We start from the raw sequence: 21100 nt of genomic DNA, 5'->3' as shown, positions 1-21100 counted from the left end.
GGTGCTCGGTCACCGCTCCCGGCCGGGCCCGGAGCGGCGGCGCCGTGTCCCGGGGCAGGGAGGGGCGTACAGGGACTGCGCCCGGGGCGGCGGGAGGCGCGGCGGCAGCGCCCTCGGCGCGTGGACTGCCTCTGGTCTCTCGGCAAGGGGGAGGCCTCAGAAGGAGGCAGGTGGTGCCGGGCGCCTCAGGTGAGCTGCGGGGACCGCACCGGGACGGCGGCCTGATGCATCTGGTTGGTTGCTGCATAGCGGGAGCCTTGGAAACCCAGCAGCCTCACCTGCTGCTCCACTTAAGGATTCTAGCACTGTTTTTTTATTTCTTGCGATTAGGAGAAGTTATTTCCTATAAGTAGTCCTGAAAGGCATGATGCAGTTAGGTCTGTGATTGAAACGTGTGCAGGAAAGTGTCATGCAGAACAAGATGATAGGGTTTGAAGAGATGGGGGTTGTTACTGAAGTGTTGTGATGGAATCCAATTCTGTGTAGAACCTGCGCTTGAATCAAGAGCCATGTGGTCAGCTGATGAAATTGCTGGGCTATGTTACCTGCATTATAGGACCAGACTTCCTAAGCAGGGGAAACCAGATCCAAACAGAGAATGGACTTCCCTTGCAGCTGTTGTCAAAGTGGAATCTGCAGCCCAAAGAGAGGCTTGCGGTAGTCCAGGAAACTTGAAGGGTAAGAATGAGTTTTGGGGATAGGGGTGGGAGAGAAGGGAGGGGCAGAGAAGGTTCTTGATGCTTTCTTTTTATTTCCTTTTATTTTAAGATGCCTTTTAAAAAAACATACACCCCTTCCTATTCCATTTCAGTCTCCACCCAAATTCTTTACTCTTTGTGATTGTAAACCTTGTGATTGTTTTGATTCTCAGCTTCTGTCTGGAAAGAAGTGGTTTTAGTGAAATGCTGTTCTTCCCAGACTGTAAGCATGACAATGAAAGCCTTCATTTGCTGTTCAATATATGGTGAAAGTCTAGGCAAGACCTGAATTCCTAATATAAACTCTTGAAAATATGTGATTGATTTGATAGAACCCTAGAAAGGTTTGCTCTCCTTTAACAGGTTGTGTTACTATGTTTTGTGTTTGTGTTGGTTTGTCATCATCTTCTTTTCCGCTAGTGAGACTTCAGTGTTGTCAGGCAGATTGTATCCCATATTTATTATTTCTTATGTGCCTGAGGAATGCTATGGCCGTGTCTTCTGTGTGCTGTCCAGCATATCAAGCCTGTATTAGCCTTCTTCCTATGTGGTCATAGAGTTCCTAGCATTGGTGCTTCTGCCTGCTGTATTCCATTCTGTAAGGTTGCATGGTCTGCCTCTGCACATTCCCTTCTACTCAGTGTTTGGTGTGTTGTCTTACCAGAATGACTGTATGAGAGCAACGCTTCTAGCAATTACAGCTGATAGTTTTTTCAGTTAATGCTGTTTCTTTTTCAGTAACTAAGGAAGTTGTTGCTATGGGAACTGGAACAAAATGTATTGGTCAAAACAAAATGCGAAAAACTGGTAAGTATGGTGTAAAATTCAAGAACAGACTACCTATGCTACCTTCTTTCTTTCTGGTGTCATAGAATCAATGAAAATGTCCAAGGCATTCTGCTCAGGCTGGTTCTGGATTGAAGCCAGAAGTGTAAGGTAGACCTTCCCTCATGAATGAAAGAGGAGCTTAGGCAGACATAGTGGCTGCCATGAACGTTTGCTGCACTTGCTGCCTCAAAGGTGAATTAACTTTTTATATCTGGAAATGTGTAGCTTAGACCTTGAGTCTGCATACGCAAAGATTTCGTAACTAAAAGCAAAACAAAACATCAGGAAAATAATTGTGCTTTGGTTACCTGTTGCAGTCTAATTTTGTTGTGGTCTGATACAAGAGGTACCACTGCTGGTACTAACCAGACAGAAAACACATGGGTTTTTTTCCTTACTGCATGTTTCCTTCCTTCCTGCATATTACTGCTAGATAGTTCCAAGTGTGGTACAATAAATGTATGGGATAGATACGTGGTTTCTCACAACTACCGTTTCTTACTGTGTGTTGCAGGAGACTTTCCTTGCTCTGTGTGTCCCTTTTTTAATTCATGATGTATCTGTCTCCTCTGCTAGGACAGGGAAGTAGCCATAGTAATGATGAATGCTGAAAAATGAGGAAGGGGGGAAAGTGTTCATGCATATATAGGTACGGGGCTTTCTACCCTCTTTAGACTTCAGAGGAGGACTAGACTGAGATATGAGAAAGGGGGTTTGCCTGTATCTGGTTTAGGCTACTTCATGTTCTCTATACTGTCCTTCATTTTGAAATTAATTAGTGGAGCAAAAGAGAAGAAACTAGATTCTGTATCTTAGATTTTTTTGGATGTTTCTTGTGATTAGTCCATCTCAGAAGGGTTTTAATACAGACATTTTTCTGACTGTTTTAGGAGAATTGTGGTGAAACTTTTGTACCATTTACAATCTAGATATTAAGGCTCTAAGTAGAAAATTGACTAGAAAAAAGTAACTCTAGTTTGTTTTGCCATTATTTGTCTTCAGTGATCTCAAATTTAGAAAATATTCTCCTCTTACGATAACATTTTTAACTTGGTGGTAGGTCATGTTAATGGTTATCTCTTAGGTCGCTTCTAAACTTTTAAAACTTTAAAGAGGATTTCTATCACTTGGCCCTTACCTCTGAAGTAAAAGACAATCTATATCTCCTATTCCTTTACATACCATGACAGGCAGATAGTGTAGAAAAGCTGAAGATGAGATGTGCAAACTTAGTAAATATCAGAATTATTTGCAGGAAAAATAGTTTAAATTGTAGGACATAGTTGAAAAAAAAAAAAACTTCAACCAAAAGCTTAACAAACACTTGAAATTTTCTGGCAGAATGTGTTTTGAGAGTATCAAGATTTACCCTTGAAAACAAAAGTCAGGAAGATTTTGAAGGATGGTAGTGTTTATTCAGCTTAAAGGATTTCCAGTATCAGAAGAGTTAAAATTTGGTATTTGGTCAAGTCTCTGACTTGCTGCAGACTGAGTATTTTTATCCTTAATTTGTGTAGGCTGTTGACCTCCTTTTGTGATGATTGGAAGTTTAAATATCTTGCAATACTCTAAAAGCAATAGTAAACCTTCAGATACTAACAAATATGGAGAACTGTCCTATGTAATATTTGTTTGGTTTTTTTTTGTTTTGTTTTTTTTTTTAGTAATGATTTAGTATTCTCATTTGGGTTTTGCTTTAGGAGACATTCTGAATGACAGCCATGCTGAAATTGTGGCCAAGAGGAGCTTCCAGAGGTGAGGCATGAATGAAGTTTTATTCCGTGCTGTAACAGTGCTGTTACTCAGTGCCACCTGAGGTTGTTGTGATATAAATTGTTTTGACCTCTTGCTGAAATAGCAAAATTTGGTACCTTCAGATATGATAATATAGTGAAAGGCTGTATTACTTCTGTGTCTGCAACACTGTTTTCCTATTGTCAGCAGGATTTTAACCTAATTTTTATACTTCTAGGTAGTATTGAGGCCTTTACACAAAAGCTTGCTTTTTCCTTGTTCTTGTGGAGCCTCTGTATGAAGAATTAGGATCTGATTTCATGTGACATCAGTGCAGATCTGATGACTACTAGTCAAGGATAGAATTTTTGCTTTTTACCATGCAGCAGTCCTCTTGTTTACATGGGATAAACTGGTTCAGGCAATTGAGCCAGGAGGAGAGTAATTCTGCAGAAATGAGTACATTTCTTGCAATTTGATGCCACTAAACTGAGTCTCATTGAATCAGATGAGTTACAGAATTGGTAAAAACACATGCAGTGGGAGGTGAGGACCTCATCTACACAGTTTGAGATGGTTAACATTAACTCCACTGAATCCAACTTTTTGAGGTCTGTTATTAAAGTTCCAGTGATATGTTTATTATGTTGCATGCCATCTCTCTGTGAAAGCATAACTGATTGGCTCCTGATAGACTCCCATCTGGAAAGAACAGGCACTAGAGGGCATCTAAGTTTTGTTGTTTTCTCATGCATCAAAAATGAAATCAATGGTTCATGAAAACTTTCTGCCTAACAGGTATCTTCTCCATCAGCTGTGGCTTGCAGCTTCCCATCAGCAATGTATCTTTAGTCCAGGAACTGAAACTGGGAAATGGAAACTCAAACCAAATATCATATTTATTTTCTTCTCCAGTCATACCCCATGTGAGTATGCTGGAGTGACCCAAGTGCTTTGCTCCCACTTTTAGAATCTTTTCTGCCCCTTGTCTTTCTTTAGTCTCTCTTTGGTCTGGGTTGAGAGTAAGGCAGTAATTCATGTTACCGACGCTGCCTGAAGGTGACTGGTTCTCCACAGATAGATTTGGCATTTTATCTCACGGGATGTGATTCATGAGAACTCAGTAGGTCTGGTGTACTTCTTACTATATAGGGGAATGTTTCACTTTAAACAATAATAGCTATTATTTTCTTTTACAGAAAATAGCATACTTGTCACAGGTATTGCGATATTGCCTAGTTGCTTTGCTTCAAACATTATCTCCTTGGATTATAATTTTAATAAAATATACTGATATTTACCACCATTCCTAAAAACAACCAAACAAAAGATACCCCACACCCAACCACAACCACCCCCAATCCCGTGAAGCAAACAAAGAAAAAAACCCCAAATGAACGCTAGAAAAACCCCAAACCAGCAAGCAAACAAAAACCCTAAAGCCAAGCAAAAAAGAAGAATGGAGAAGAGCTAACACCAACTCACACAAAACCCCCCAACAAACCAAAACCAGACTCCTGAAAATCAGGAGAAAAAGCCCCATTCATGAAGCATCACTAGCACTCCAACACAAAACTTCTTAGGGAATGTAATGAAACTTCTGTCATGGAAGACATTCTTTGTGTGTTTAAAAAAAGCCAGCACCTCAAAGATGAAGATCTAGTGACAGAATGAAGGGATTCAGCCGTATCAGGCGTCTTGATGTTACCATGCTGTCTCACTGGTGTGTTCTTCAACTGCTAGTCTGTTACAGAGCAAAATACGCCTCATCAGTACTTCATAGAGTGAGTTAGTTGCTCGTACATTTTCTTGATTTTGAGTACATTGCTGGAATATGCAGTATTATTTTTCTTCATTAGAACATTTCAGAATGGAAATTACGTATTCAAATTTATTAGTGAGAATAATTTAATTACTTTCTTTTTCTCACATTGTGAGAAATTTCTCACATAAATCAGATGCAGGCCTGTCAGGCTTGCTTTGCTTTGAACTGAGCTTCAGAATTTTGGTTCTGAGGTTGTTTCAGTGATACAGATTAAAGTTTTCACCCTTGACAGATTATTCTTTCATTATTCTTTTAAGGTTCATGTTTGATTAGATCATGTATTTCTGTGAGTCTTCAGCACTGCTTGTAGTCTATCAAATGCCTTTGTTACGTTTTACTTTATAGGTTATAAATATTGCTTTCTTGATTATTTCTTACATAGAATACAAAACTTGAAGCATATATTGGCTCAAATTTCAGTGAGATTTGATTCAGTGTTGCACAGGACAATGTTTCAAAAATGTGTTCTCATAGTTCATAATTTTTCATGAACGCAAATCTGTGAGAGCTACTAGTAGTTGTAGCATTACTGGTATGATTTGTTCAGTCACAAGATGATTTTTGGCCAGTTTTACATTATTTCTTTTGTTCCAGGTGGAGATGCTTCTATTTTTCCAGTTAGTGAACCAGAGAACCAGCTTTCTAAGCCAGTGACTGGAGGCCATGCAGCAGGACAATCAGCAGAATGTAGAAGTAACCATAATCACTTGTGTCCAGAAGATAAAAGGAAATTAGAGAAGATGCCAAGTAATCATGTAATCAAGAGAATGAAAACTGATGATGGTGATTGTTTTTCCATAATCCCTGAAGACCTGGCTGTTCACCATGAATCTGTGAAACACGAAGACAACACAGATCAAAAGATCTGTGAATGTTCTGCAGAGATGCAAACAGCTAATAAGGAGACTGGCTTAGTGAGACCAAAGGTAGTAGATATTCATAGAACTGGAGCAAAATGTGTACCTGGAGAGCTGGATGATGCCCGAATACCTGGGCTGGGGTACCACTGTGTGGGATTATTACGAGTGAAGCCAGGTCGAGGAGACAGAACATGCTCTATGTCCTGCAGTGATAAACTGGCTCGCTGGAATGTGTTAGGGTGTCAAGGAGCTCTTCTGATGCATTTTCTACAGTATCCAGTGTATCTGTCAGCAATTATAGTGGGAAAGTGTCCATATAGCCAAGAAGCTATGCGGAGAGCAGTTATTGAAAGGTAAGTGCTCTCCTCAGATGGTGCTTATGGAGACAGTGAGCTTTGGAAGACAAGAAGTGTCATACAAATATTAGAACTTTAGTAAGCTTTTGATAATGTGTCTTGTAAGATCCTGATGGAGAATCTGTTAAGGTGTGAACTGGGTGAGCAGACATGTGGATTGAAAACTTTCTGAATGACTGGGCCCAGAAGGTAGTGATCACTGGGCAAAGTGTAGTTAAAGGTGTAAGTAGCCGTGTACTCCGGGGATCAATACTAGGTCCAAACTTTCTTAATACCTTCAGTTAATCAGTCATCTGGGTGATGGTGCATACTGTATGCCCAGATACTTTGCTGAAGACTCCAGGCTGAGGGGTGGCTGGTTGGCCAGGGCATTGTGCTGGCATCCAGCGTGACCTCAGCAGGCTGGGAAAAAGTGGGAACTTCTTGAAGTTCAGCAAGGGGAAATGAAAACCTGCACCTGGGAAAAAACAATCCCATGCGCTGTTATGTTCTGGGGGATGCCCAGTTGAAAAGGAGCTTCACAGAAAAGGACTAAGGGTTCCTGATAGATGTGAAGTCGAAAATGAGCCAGCACCAAAGAAGGCTAATGGTATTCTGGGCCACTCTAGGCAAAGTATCGCAGCAAGTCCAGGGAGGTGACCCTTCCCCTGGATTCACGTTGGTGAGGCCATATTTGAAGGGCTGTGTCTAGTTCTGGGCCTCTCAGTACACGAGGGACGTGGGCATACTGGAGAGAGGCCAGCAAAGGGCCTCAAAGATGCATAATAGATTTTTAGCTTGTCTCATATGAGGAGAGCTCAGCCTGAAGAAGAGAAGGCTCGTGGACATCTTATCAATTTGTATACATACCTGAAGGGAGGTGGCAGAGAAAATGGAGCCAGGCTGTTTTCAGTGATGTTGGTGATAGCACAAGAGGCAATAGGCACAAACTGAAGCACGGGAGGTTCCCTTTGAACATCAGGAAACACTTGTTTGCTGTGAAGATGATGGAATACTGGTAGAGGTTGCCCTGAGAGATTGTGGACTCTCCCATCTTTGAGTTATTCAAAAGCAGTCTGGATGCTGTTCTGAGCAGGTGGCTGTAGGTTACCCAGCTGGAGGAGGGCTGGTTGACTAGATGACCTGCAAGAGGTCCCCTCCCACCTCAGTTGTTCTCTCGTTTACTGAAGTGTTCAGGACACATAGTATGTGACAGCTTGTACTGGTCAGTTGGAAGAAGACAGTTGTGTTACATTCGAGAGGCAAAGCTTATATGCGTTTTCATGGTGGTAAAAATTCATCTGCTTCTTTAATCTGTTACATCCAAGATTTGATCTTTCTCCCTACTGTGAGTAGTAGAGCTCTCATAACACAACCTGTCACCTCAGGGAGATCTATGTGAAAGATGGAGTGCACTGTTACAAAATGAGGAAAGTTACCTGTTGTGCACTGGCCTTCTTTCTCCTCAGTTCTTTGGTTGATGAAAATATCCCAGCAACAGAGATAGGAAGTGGATATTTTTCTTACTTAGGAGGCTAAATCAGTATAGAGCAGTGGAAAAGAGTAAGTGGATTTGAGCAGAGTGAAGGGAAAGGAGAGCAAGAAAAAAAACCAGAGCTGAACCATTAAGTGGCAGTTACTAGACCAGTTAATATGAAAGGTTTGACTTAATTTAGTAACTCCTTTTCTCTATACCTGTCCATGCTTCTAGGAGAAGCTCTAGTTAGGTACCTGGTGGAGCTTTCTGTATAATCCTTTCCTCATTCTGTAACATGTAACAAGAATTTGCCTAGCTTTGTTAGTCCTAGTGCAGTCAGGCACTTTTTCAGACTGCTGGATCTCAGTCTTAATTCCTGCTCTGTGTGAATATTGTAGTGATTAAACACGTGCTGTTTTTTCCTCGTATGATCCTAATGTCATTCATTATGCAATGGTAATTTAATGTAACAAAGATAAGATTATACATGGAACTGTAAGTATATTTTGTATGTTTTTAGGCTTTGATTATAAACTTTTAGGCTCATAAAACAATTCCCAATGTGATTCAGTTGACTATGTAAGTACTTGATGATTTTTATTGTTCTTTGTGATTGCAGAAGCATATTGCAGTTTTTGTCCCGCATACTTAATTGATTATAATAGCTTTTAACTAAACCTTTTTAAAAGCCAGTTTATTACTGTGGCTTTGGGGTTTTATTCAATAAATATATTTCTGAAGGGAAAAATGCATCCAGACCTCCTTGTCTTACCTGTATAACTCATGTTCAATTCTGTTTTAATGTAAAAGAAATGTTCTTTAAATAATGAAGGGAAATTGTGCAAAATTATCTTATTTGGAAGAACATACTGAAAATCACTTGCATTTTCCTGTGTTTACACAGGTGTCAGCACATCTCATCTTTGCCAGATGGTTTTCTCACTCAAGAGGTTAAGCTGCTGCAATCAGATCTTCAATTTGAACATAGCCGTCAGGCAATTCAGGAAGTTCAAACTAACAGCAGAACAAAACTTGTTCCTTGCAGTGCAGGTGAGTTAAGTTGGGCTAGTTGCATAACTGTGCAAAAGTCTGAATAAAAATAAGGTGGGGTTGGTTGTTTGGAGTGGAACATCATTCCTTGCCGGTATACTAGCAGCAAAGTATGAAAAGCAAGAATTTCTTTTCAGGTCATGGCTTAATTGTTAATAATATTTGTCTCAGCCTCTAGTTTCCAGTAGGGAGTTTTCAGACTGAATAAACACTTGGTTGATGTCATTAAGAATTTTATAATCTAAATACAGACAGAAAAGAATCAGGGGAAACAGAAGTTGAGTACAAGAAGAAAACAGAAGACTTTGTTTCAGTTCTGCATTCTCCTTGGTAATGGACAAAAGACTTGTCATGCTGAGTAATGTTTGTAATTGCTCCAAAGATCTGTGAATGGAGAAAGAATACAAATATTTGGGGTATATCTGTTATCAAACATGGAACTACTTAGAATACACCATAAAAATAATAGCAGACAATAAATTAAGGAAAACATAGAATGACTGGTGCAAATAGTTTAGGGCAAAATTTTCACAGCCTAATGTGAAAATAAGCCATCTAACTTGGAAATTTCTTCATGTATTGTCTGGACAGGATGCACAAAAGAAAGTAGAATCCCCCTAAGAAATAGAGAATTACAAAGCTGAAGGCCAGATGTTTAGAGGCATGGATTGTTAAATGATCTTATTAAGATGAAAGCTCTGTGTGTATGTGTGTTTTCATATTTTTAAATTAAACATTCTTTTAGATACTGGAATTATGGCCCTAGAAAACCATGGTCCTCTTTCTAGTTTGAATAATTTTGGGAAGCAACACATGAACAAATAAAATGAAAGGAACTGTTAGGTTCTGCTTTTGTGATAAGAGCATCTTCCTTTGTTCATAACAATTTCTTCTACAGCTATCAGTTGGAGTGCGGTCCCTGAGCAACCTCTGGATGTCACCTCAGATGGCTTCCGCCAGGGCACAACAAAGAAGGGGATTGGGAGCCATCAGAGCAGGTGTGAGAGTGTTGTAATATCTAGGCACGTTTTATTTGTTGGCTTAAAGACCTTTGTCAGCTCATGTGATTTTGTCAGAGCAGGAGGAGAGCTAGAGAGTGGTGAAGAAGGGGGAAAGGTAGAGAGCAAGGGAAAAGGAAGAGTTGTTGTGTAAGGGAAAAAGGGCAATTGGAATAATGAAAGCATTGCTGGCGAGGTGAAGGAGGGAATTGTCCCGCTCTGCTCTGCGCTGGTGTGGCCTCACCTCCTGGGGGCAGTTCTGGGCATGGGAATATAAGAAGATAAAGCTGTAAGAGTCCAAAGGAGGGGCCGTCAGGATGATGAAAGGTCTGGAGGGGAAGCCGTACAAGGAGCAGCTGAGGTGACTTGGTTTGTTCAGCCTGGAGAAGGGGACACCTCACAGCAGGCTACAACTTCCTTGTGAGGTGACACAGAGGTGCAGGCACTGTTCTCTGCTCTCTCGTCACCAGTGGTAGGGCCTGAGGAATGGCTGGAGCTGTGTCAGGGGAGATTTGGGCTGAATATTAGGAAAAGGTTCTTCACACGGAGGGTGGTCGGGTGCTGGAACAGGCTCCCCAGGGCAGTGGTCACAGTGGTCCGAGTTCAAGGAGCATTTGGACAATGCTCTCAGGCACATGCTGGGGTTTTCCTGAGCCAGGAGTTGGACTCGATGATCCTTGTGGAGATTCTATGATACTATGCCATTTTTGATGTTCTTAAAATACATACTAGCAACATAGGAAGATTTTTTTTTTCGACTGATTTTGTTTTCAGTGCTTCTGGAGAATCAGCTTGGCTTGTTGGAGAATTGAATCAGTCATTGTTAAGTATGCAAAGATAATTAAGTAGAGAAAACAGCTGGGCCATTCAAAACCAAACTACACTTTATACACAGTGATTCTGGTTGCCATCCTCTTGGGGAAATAGAAGGGCTCAAAGCTGACAGGTGTATATAGTATCTTCTAAAGATCTTTCTCACTGAGTCACTATTTTTTGATGAGCCTCTTTGTATTTAACTGCCCTGCAGCTGTTGCTGAATGTGTCCTTGTCACCATTGTGAATACATCAGCATTGTTCCAGATATTTCTGTTCCTTCTTTAGTTTGTTTTGAATAATATAAATTTAACTGTTTGAAAAAGCCTTTGGAGTCTTGTGCTTGTTTGATCTCTTCTGGAACTAGTCCTTCTGGCTAAACCTTCTTGGAGCTGTGAACTGATGACAGTGCAGTTTCATGCAGATAACAGTGTGATGTTAAAATGTTTGTTCTGCAAACTGGTGAGTGCTGCCTGAGAGAATGGGGGCCATGCAGCTTTTTGTAAGTATAGCACTTTAAGGGAAAAGGCAGGTGGGTAACTTAAATGGGGTAGGAAAAGTTAAATGGTAGAGAAGTTTTTCCGTTCTTTGAGAAGTGAACACAATGCTTTCTATCAAAAATGTTTAATGGGGGTGGGCTGCTGTGTGAGCTGTAAGGTGGAGTGAATTTACGATTTTTTTTCCCCATCAATTTCTAATTTTTAAATTTTTTAAAATTTTTTTATATCAGATCTAAAATCTGTAAAGTGGAACTCTTCCATAAATTCCAAAAGCTGGTGACAAGTATTTCACAAGAGGATCTACCAGACACTCTACGGTAAAGACATATCATTGCCTTTAGAAGAGTGAATTTATCTTAATGAAACTGCAGAATACTGTGATCTTATTTTAGATAAGAACATTGTTAAACTTTGATACTTGAAAAATGTGAAAAGAGACATAGGATGAGGAAGTAATATCTTTTTTGAAAACATGAGCTATTAGATCGGCTGCCTGCAGCTCTCTGCCTTGGTTGTATTCAAACCCTGCATCCCAAGACTGCCATGGAGTTATTGGTATCTAGTTGTTGTTCAGTAATTCTATCAAATTCCTCTTCTTTGATTCACAAAAGGAAGAGTTTGAGTAAAACCGCTTTTTTTTTTTAAGTCTAGGTTAAAATCAGTTTTCATCTTAGCATACAGTGGAGTAAGAGCTAGTAAGGTGAGGTAGTGTGTAGGGCTCTTTCTGCACTGCATATGTTGCATAAACAGAGACCTTCTGGGAAGAAAATAAAGCAGCTTTTGTCTTAGGAAGCCATAAGTGCAATTTTCCTTTACATTATTAAAAACAAATTTGGTTTATCAGACTGGGTTAACTACTTGCAGTAATCATCCAGTATGGCATAGTATTAGGTGCATTATGTATTTGGTGGTATACTATAAAGTAAAGTGTAGTTTCACAGGTACAGAAACTTAGTTTTCTTTGGCTTAGAGATTCTGGGAGATGAAGAATGTTCCAAATCCATAGCCATGGAAGATTTATTTTATTTTAGTCTTGCTTCCAGATACAATTCCACTAGCTTTAGGATGCAGTTAACCCCAACTCTTGAGCCAGTTTAACTGCTTGTAGCTGCTGATGGGTTTAGTCCCACAGCAGTTCTCTGCTGCTACTGGCTGTAGATTATGGTTTTCACTCTTGTATCAGTAGCAGTTCTCCAATCTCATGATGAGCCAGTTCAACTAGGTAATGTGGCTGAAAACAATTTCCATGTCTTCTGTGTTTTCTCTCGGACTAAGTGGAAATTTGAAACAGAGAAAACCCATGCCAAGGAAGTAGGAGGCATATGTGACTGGAAGCAGGTGAGATAGGCCATTTCAGCCTTTCATGGTACTAAGACAGTAGATGCAACAAACTTAGCCAAAGTAAGTGTACCCTGGATCTTTAACTAGTGGATCTTGCTTGCTTTTGAGTTTTGTTGAATTAAAGATTGCAGTTACCTTTTGTGTCTATAGAAGCGTCTCATAACTGTTTCAAAATTTTGGTGTCAACACGAACCATGCTATTGCTGAGGTGCTTTCAGCTGATTCTATAAACAGGGATACTTTGTCCTTAAATCAGTTTGAAATACAAAATTTTTAACCTCTTTTGGGTGGGAGTTTGTCCTCACTCGTTTAGCCATCATAATTTCCTCAAAACACATTGTGAACTTGTGCATGTCGGGTAGGTGACTCATGATCTCATGCTGCTTGCATAAAGTCACTCCACCTCAGGGCTTTTCTAGACCATTGACTTTGTTGTTTCCTTTGACTTTTTTGTCCTCTACTGTTTATTTGTCTGGGCTTCTCCTGACAAAGTCTAGCTGATTCACAGATGTGACTTTTTTTTATGCTGCACAAACTCTATTTATACAGTAGAGGTGCTAGCTCACCAGTCAGCTTGTGCAGCTGATTGCCTTTGAAGTGTTTTGTTTTTCCTCCTCTTCACTTAAAAGGCAAAATAAAAACATATATTTGTGTTGCTGGTTTTTTTCATCTTCCCTTTTGCTTTCTACATGGTATTCTGATGTTTTGATTTTTCTTTCCCCCTTGGAGTCTGAGTTTGAGCGAACTTCAGATAAGAAATCTTACACTCTCAAATTTCTTCTTTAAACTTCTGTGTATTTAACTGTTACCCAGTTTTATATTTTCTTTGCATTCAAATGCGGCTTGTTATCTCTTCCCACAAATGGTTGGCTCTAAAGCTGTGCTGTCATCCAGCTGCCTTTTTTCCACTTTGACCCTAAGTTCCTTCCCTGACTCTTCTAGTCCACATCTGTGTTTCTTGCCATCAAGCAAAGCTCATTCTGTAGTACTTCCAGATTTGCTGAACAGCTTGTTTTGTAGTTGTAGGCCATAGTAGGACAAGGGTTATTCTTCATGTAACACTGCCTTCATTTACTGTTTTCCACTGTCAGACTTAGGAACTGGGGAATTTAAAACTTTATATGGAACTGATTCTGATGTTCTTTTTTTTGTTGTTGTTGTTGTTTTGGGTTTTTTTTGTGTTTTTTTTTTTTTTTTTTTTTTTTTTTTTTTTTTTTTTTTTTTTTTTTGCTGTTGTTGTTCTTTTTGTTTGTTTGCTTGCTTGTTTTGGGGGGTGTGTGTGCATATCTAAAGCTGCTTCTTCTGCTTTTTGTGACTTTCTTATTCATTCTTCACACAGACAATCTGTCTGGGTGCTGTTAAATTGGAACAGCTAGACAGCCTACTGGGGCCAGAACTTTGCTGGCTCTTCTAAAAGGCAAATTTAGGTATTTATAGTAGTATAACTCATCTAAGATGTTAAGCATGACATTCATCGATTTGGTTTTTTTCAGGATTTAGTTTATTTGCTTTCACATGAGACTGAAAAGGAGGTGGTATTTGGCTGGCATGAGCTACTTCACCAAGAACTAGATAGTACTGTATTATGCTGTCCCACCTTCTTTCTTCCTTTGCAATAATTCTTATGATCTGTCTTCTGTGCTTTATTTAATTTTTCACTCATCTCTCTACCTAGATTGACTCTACTGTTGTTTATTTGTTTATTTACTACCTGTTACCATCGCCTGTCATACCTAATTTTCTTACGTTGATTCCCTCTCATGTGTTATCATTTTGAAATTACTGGTGCATATATCCATCTTTTTTTTTTTTTTTTTTTTCTTTTTTTTTTCTTTTCATGTTTTCCATGCTCACTGCCAAAGTAATGGTGACACACCATTGGACAGTGTTGTGCTATTGCTAATCTGAATTGTCCATAAAATCCTCTGCAGTATTGTTTGCAGATCACTTGATGTGGCAAAGGAGATTTTTTACATTTGTTTGTTTGTTTCCTGTTGTTAGGGAAAAAAACGTGCCTTAGTCACCACCTGGGGAAGTGAAAACCTTCTCTTGTCATACAGTGTCATCCACTGTAGAGAGTCTCCAGGCATCACTCTTTGTACAAGGTGTGGCTGGCTGTATGACCCTTTGTCTGAATATAAGAGAGACTTTGTAAAATAAAAAAAAGTCTTCTTTCTTGCTGGGCTTATTCAATGAATGACTAATCCTCTTTTCTCTTAAACTGTAGTCAGGAGCCATCACAAGGAAGATTGTATTATTATTCTTTCTTCCTGCTCAGTTTGCAGTATGGAGGATTCCAGTTCCAGATCCAATACTCATAATGGGGTTCTGTGGCCATTCCACTGGCCAAGTGGGGGAAAGTTCTAGTGTGGCCCTTATATGAGACTTTTGAGAGCAGCTCAGAGGTTAGTTTCACAGAGTATGATTAATGTGAAAGAGGTGGAGAAAGCAAAATGGATTGGCTGTAATAAGAGTGCAAGGCAGGGTTTTTAAGAGACTATATCTCCCATATTCAGCAATGGCATAGACAGGTTCTCCACTCTTGCACTTTCTGAACACAAGGTTTGAAAGATAGTTGATGTGGCTTGCTTTGCATGTCATAGTGTTTTAGAAATAAATTTATAGCAGAATGCCGAGTGCCTCAAGCACAGCTTCTGATCGTCTGCTGTTACGGTGGAGCTGTGGGGGTATTTTTGGAGGTGATCATAATTGCCCTTGAGCATGAAAGCCTGTTTTAGAAGTTAGTGCAGTGGTTCCCAGACGTTAGAGATTAGGATTCCTGTAGTAGTTTGGCTCTTCCTCTTTCTTGGTGAAAGTCATGTTGCCCATGATCTTCCCTTCATACTGGGTTTGATGTGTAAATATTGTGTATCACATGTGGCTGACAGATGTTTTGACAAAGGAAGATAAAAGAGGTTGGAAATGGAATGCAAGGAAAGGAAAAAAAGTCTTGATGAAATTGTCTTACAGGCACTTGTGTTCAGATACTCTAGACCTGAATTTCTCTATTTTGAAAATCATTGGTATAATGAGTGACCAATTGTTCTGCTGAGGTTGTGGGCCATAGTTGCTACTTGAGGAAGAGGAATAACCCCAAAACTGATGAGTCTCTTTTGCTTTAAGGAAATAAAAGAGATTATTTTCTCCTTTGTCTCATTCTTCCCTGTTAGTTTTTTGTTGGAAAAGAAAAACTATACAGTTCATTCTGTCCTTTTCCCTTACAGCTAGTTTTCTAGCACACTAAGTAAGGCTACTTCCACCCAATTCAAAGCACTCTAGCCCCTTTTTCAGCTTTGCTTCCGTGTTTTTTGCTGTCATAGAAGTTTTCTGTTACCTGTGGTCACACAGTCAGACATTTCTAGTGCTAGAAGAGTTGTTTTGCTTCCTTTTGTAAGATTGATGACAATGTCTAGCTTTAGAGCCTGGACGTCTCCAAGTCTCCTTAGAAGAGAATTTCACTAAGTAGCATGGAAGAGTTCATAGGAGTTCATCATGTTCTTAGGTTTGATTTCTTTTTTAATTTTGTGACCTCATACTCAATAGGATCATAGAACTGCTTTCATTTTTGTGCATTTTTTTCAGGGTGAAGACTCTAAAAACCTACTGGGACTACAAGGAAGCTGCATTAAATTATCAAGAAGCCTGGAGAGTGCTGCGTAGCCAAGCTCTGCTGGGTTGGGTCAAGAATGCCAAGGAATACCTGCAGTTCACATGAGAACTCTTGTGACTGTGTGAATCCAGGAATAAACTCTGGTCCACAGCAGATGCCTCTGCAGTTCAAGGGCTAGAAAAAAACACCTTTTAGTTTGTGTGCTATAAAGAGACAGGAGTGAAAAGGAAAGCAATTTAGAGAATACTTTGTTTTTACTGAGTTGAAGTCCCCTTTTTAATGAAATATAGAAAAGGATTACTGCTGACTTAAAATTCTGAGCTGCATGAAACAATATGCCTCCAAAAGAAAGGAAGTGATCTGCTATCCTAGTATTTGAGGATATGATCTCCCAGCCATAGTCATTGCAGTGAAAGTAATCCCAACTGAAATTGAAGCAGTACTATGGAAAATTTTAGTGCTGCTTTTTTCTTCCACGTCTCATAATGTCATGGTTGTTTTTCTGTTATTGGGACGACCCTAATGTATAGTAAGTAATACTTTCATAACTCTGAGCACTTCTTGTCTGGTGCCTGGAATAATTTTCTGTGTTCCTCAGCCCCATTGCTTCTAACTGGAAAAACTAGTTCTGTTTAAGTGCCATTTTTTTCTGGGAATCCTTCATATATGCTGCTGTTTACTAAACGTAGCCACAGAGATCACCACAAGCAGGAGCAAAAGCACTGGGGAGGAGTCTGTGTCAAATAATACCACTTATGATATCCCGTGCATCTCAATTTCAGGACTTTGCCAGATATTCTTTTAACTGCTTTGCTTCTGTAGGCAGGAAAGAAAACTCCTGAATGACTTGGTTCAAATTGGTGCATCCTATGTAATTACAGGTAAACATTTACCTGCTTTTAAGTGTTTCAAGCACTGTCCATCTCCATACCCTCCTGTGGGAAATGGCCAGTTAAAAGCAGAAATGCCTCAGCCATTTATGTCACTGTTCCTTGTGTTCATTAACAGCCTGAGATCCTTTGGGGAGTATTCCAAGTAGTCTCTAGCATGTCTCTTCAAGTCTCTTGTCATTATGCTTTATTACCAACTAAGGTCTGCATGGAAAAACTGTAACAGCAAGACAGTCAACACTGTGAGTAGTTGTGGGGGAAGAAGTGTGTAATCCTCCTTATGCCTTCTTTCCCAGTTATTGCCTTTTGTGAGCAGTTTCAAGACTCTCTAACTGCTACTGAGCACATTCCTCTTTTGTATTTTTCTCTTGTAAACCACAATTCATGAAATATTTGGACAAGGCAATGGGCAGGATGAAAGAATTGGATAATTTAGAACTTAAGAATTCTTTAGTGATTTGATTTTATTTGTTCTTTGGTATCCTATACTTTTGGATTTGAAAAATGACCACAGAAGTTCTCCAAACAGCCTTTGCTGTCAACCTACTGAGCTACATACGGGACCAAACGGTATACATCACATTACAGTCTGAGAACTGATGAGCAGCAAATCTTTTTTACTTAACACTTAGGTTGACTTTTCAAGTAAGAATAGTTCTCTTGTTGAAGAAATGACAACTTGAATTCTGTGCGTATATGCCTATTCTCTCAAATCCTGCACTAACATGCAGAAATACCAGTTGTACCGGTGAGGGGGAAGTAATTTTATGTGTTTGTAGAGGGCAAGGGATTATGGAGATTAGGGACTTGCAGTAGTTACCAGAGGATAAAAAACGGCAAGATGCTGTTGCACATAGGCTACAGGGTGAACTGCTGAAGATAAAGGGTAGCTATTCCTGTAATTGAGCAAGTAGCATTCCAAGGGCAGAGTTTTTTAGCCGTACCTAAAGAGCTGTCAGTAGATTTCCATGTTATTGAAATTTACCTTTGTTCCTCACTGAAATCATGCAGAAACTATTAACTTACCATACCGCATTTCCCATAGTTAATCAACAATGTCAGCAGTGAACCTGCTGACCAGACTGGAATGTTCCCATTTCCTATCCAGCTGCAGTATTAAAATGGTTTACGTAAGACTAGTTCTGTATTCTTGCATCAGTTTTCAGATAAGCAGTTACGTGGTTTAAATTCTTTTAACTCTTTTCTAAAATTTGAGCTTGGCTGTTAGGATTGTTCCTTGTAAGATTTTTTGTGCATTTCTAAAATACTTGTGAACTGTAGACTGCTGCTTTTCTGCTACTTGTCAGGTTTAAAAGTAGTTTTTGAGGTGCTGATGAACATTGATGCTAACCTTACTTTTTGAATGGAGCTGAGGACATACTTAAGCCTAGGGCAAGTCAGTGAATATGCAAAGAGAGGGAAGGAGCTGAAACAGAACAGCATTTAAAAGGCTGAGAGGCTAAGCCTGCGGGATCTCATCCTCAGCTGGATGGCATTTCTGTGATGGAAAATCATTATTTAAATGCTGTATCTGTTTCATTCCGAAATGTCAGGAAATGCTGTTGGCAGTACCATGAAACTTCTAAAAATCAGAGGGGAAAAATGCAGAGATAGGAAAGAACAGTCTCTGCTTTTGCAAAAGGTAGTAAACTAGACCTAGATCATTGTTAGCAGGTCTTTGGAAGAATTGCTCCTGGCAAGTAACAGTTGACGTGTTCCAAGCCTGAATCACTCCTTTGCGCTGGGATAGCTGATACCCTGAAAAACAAAGATAGGCAAGGCACAGGGAGGACAGCAGAATGCAGAGACTGCCACGGGAGAGCAGAGTTAGCAGGGAGGGAAGTAGCGGGAATGAAGTGCACACAGTCCATGGTTAATGAGGACAAGCAAACAATTGGAGTGGAGAATATAGGAGGGCACCAAGATTCCGACCATATATGTAAAATTAGCACATCTGTATTACCCAGATAGGTCCTTGCCTGTCCCAAACTTATCTGGGGGCCAAGGGCTCCTAATTGCCAGGACAAAGAAACTGTAATCATTTGAGTGGGCTGTCTTTAACAGCATCACTATTAGAGACATCATTCTGTTTTCAAACATAGTAAGAAGGCAAGACAGACTGCCTGCTTATCTTTAAGGAAGTCAAAACCAGAGCATAGTAACAAGTGGTTTTGTCCAAGGGTAGGAGTAATCAATCTGTTTGACCTTGAGGCTGTAGTTCCATGAGACCAGATGCTAGCATTCCATTGTCTTTGGAAAAGCAAGGTTTTGAGCTTCACAGTGTGCTTCCACTGCTCACCTTAACACAGGCTGGAAGGCTTACTGATCTCATATACTCAGAGTAAATTGAAGACTATTTAAATTACTGTATTTGTAGAAAAACAAACCATGAGTCCAAACCAAAAAGCCTTTCACTAGGACTTAAAAGACCTCTACAATAAATCCATTAAGCACTAGAGGAAAGGAAGAGCTAGCGTTGAGCTGCTGAGGGCAGGAGAATTCTTTTGGCAAGGAGGAAAGAAAGGTATTGGAGTTCTTTCTCTCAGATTATCTAATAATGTTATTAGAGGGCTGCAGCAATGATAGGTATGTAATATATACAATTAACATAAATGCATGTAGAAGCAAGATAATTTTTGAAGAAAGACCATCTAAATGGTCTAAATTTGGCCTGAATACTAAATATTTACTGGATGCTAAATTCATCCGGTGCTGGTTTAGTTATATTGGAGATGACATTTCAATTTAGCTTAAAGGTAAGTGACATAGAGGTGTTGCTGTAGGAATAGCAATTCCTACAAAAAAATTAGGTATTTCTTCATTTTTTTTCAGTGCGTAAATTGAAGGGTTAACAGAAATTAAGATCATACAGGATCAAATGCTTTATATAATTTGACAAGAGTGTACTATCTAAAGGCATGCATTTCACCAGGAAACCTCTTGATGTTTTATTGCCATTTTAAGTGTAAATGCAGATGAAAAGTGAACTTACTGCTGTAGAATATTTATCCTTACATTTTCTGGAACTACTTTCATGTCTGGGCTCCTAAATCTAAACTAATAAATACAGAGATGTTAAAGAGCTGTTATGGGGAGGTTTTAGGGCCTTATGAAGGGTAATCCAAGTGTTACCTCAGTCATAACATCTTCCTTTGCTTTTAGATACATCTGTTTGCTACCATGTATTTAACTTTATCTAGCGTTTATAAGTGTTTCTTATTCCTCTGTTAATAGCTAAGAAAAAATATTACTTGATAACTGTTGAAAAACTGTGAAGTTTCAGTATAAAGGAACAGAACATTTTCTAGTAATAAAAAGTAATTTTAAAAATGACAGATGAAACCACTTTTCTTCATTCTGAATCAAAAAATTCTGTTAAGAGTAAACATTAATGCGTCAAAAGGGAGTTAGAAGTAATTCAGGATGGAAGTACTGACAGAATGTTTCCTAAAGCAGTGGTTTACAGTGTAGTGCTATTCTGAATAATGAAAGGTTTACTGAGATCAACAGCACATTTTCAGATGCAGTAAGCACATGCATCACAGTTACTGGGACACGCCTCAGTAATAGGGTAGTGTCAACATTTCACAGACTCCTATGGTCACATTTTGGAGTCCTTCTGCCAATACTTGTGAATGACTGCAGAGCTAAACAATTCTAGGCATAATGGATCTTCATGGGGATTTGAGTTAGTATGAATTTGATTTAAATTTGGAAAGCGGTAAATTTCCACTGTCACTGGAAGCATTTTTAAAACTAGATTCTTAGGTGCACGTAGTGTGTAAATGAATTAAAACTTTTATTAGGAATCTAAACTGTATTTAGCGTTTCCTTGCTGTCTTAGGAAGGTCAAAGTGATGCTACTTCAACCCAGTGTTATCCTTTAGTATCAGTGTGAACTCCAGCACTGTGCAATTAGGTCAGTTAGCTGTTTTTTCCACCCTCTCCCACACAATCCAAGGGTGCCTGTAAAGAGAAGTAGCTGTGAGATATGGTAGCTTTGAAGCTATTGGTTTTGCAACCTACAAAGAGAGCTCCTTGTTTCTTCCTGGTAACGTCAGCCACACACTAAAGTTTGAGAAGCTGTAAAATGTCTACTAAGTAACAAGCAGCTGTGTAGCATCTAGTAAATATGATGAGT

General features: G+C 39.5%; 1 protein-coding gene across 2 annotated transcripts in view; it reads left to right on the top strand.

Annotated features, from left to right (window-relative positions):
• The first annotated feature begins 87 nt into the window (after nt 1-87).
• The window catches only part of ADAT1 (adenosine deaminase tRNA specific 1), a 25268-nt gene continuing 4255 nt past the window's right edge, over nt 88-21100 (top strand). The window contains exons 1-10 of one of the 2 annotated variants that reach the window (XM_083870018.1): nt 88-189; nt 487-678; nt 1437-1505; nt 3227-3281; nt 4059-4186; nt 5680-6298; nt 8662-8807; nt 9706-9805; nt 11349-11435; nt 16042-21036. In XM_083870018.1, coding sequence (XP_083726144.1) covers nt 510-678; nt 1437-1505; nt 3227-3281; nt 4059-4186; nt 5680-6298; nt 8662-8807; nt 9706-9805; nt 11349-11435; nt 16042-16174 — 1506 coding nt within the window. In that variant the 5' untranslated portion in view covers nt 88-189; nt 487-509 and the 3' untranslated portion in view covers nt 16175-21036. Of the gene's footprint in view, nt 190-255; nt 679-1436; nt 1506-3226; nt 3282-4058; nt 4187-5679; nt 6299-8661; nt 8808-9705; nt 9806-11348; nt 11436-16041; nt 21037-21100 lie in introns of those variants that run through there. The other variant, XR_014590969.1, reaches the window with a different exon arrangement.

Source organism: Zosterops lateralis, assembly GCF_965231275.1.
Source record: "Zosterops lateralis genome assembly, chromosome: 12".
In the NCBI taxonomy this organism is placed as follows: Eukaryota; Metazoa; Chordata; class Aves; order Passeriformes; family Zosteropidae; genus Zosterops; species Zosterops lateralis.
Note: the sequence above shows the minus strand (reverse complement) of the source record. Positions and strands in the feature narration are given on the sequence as shown.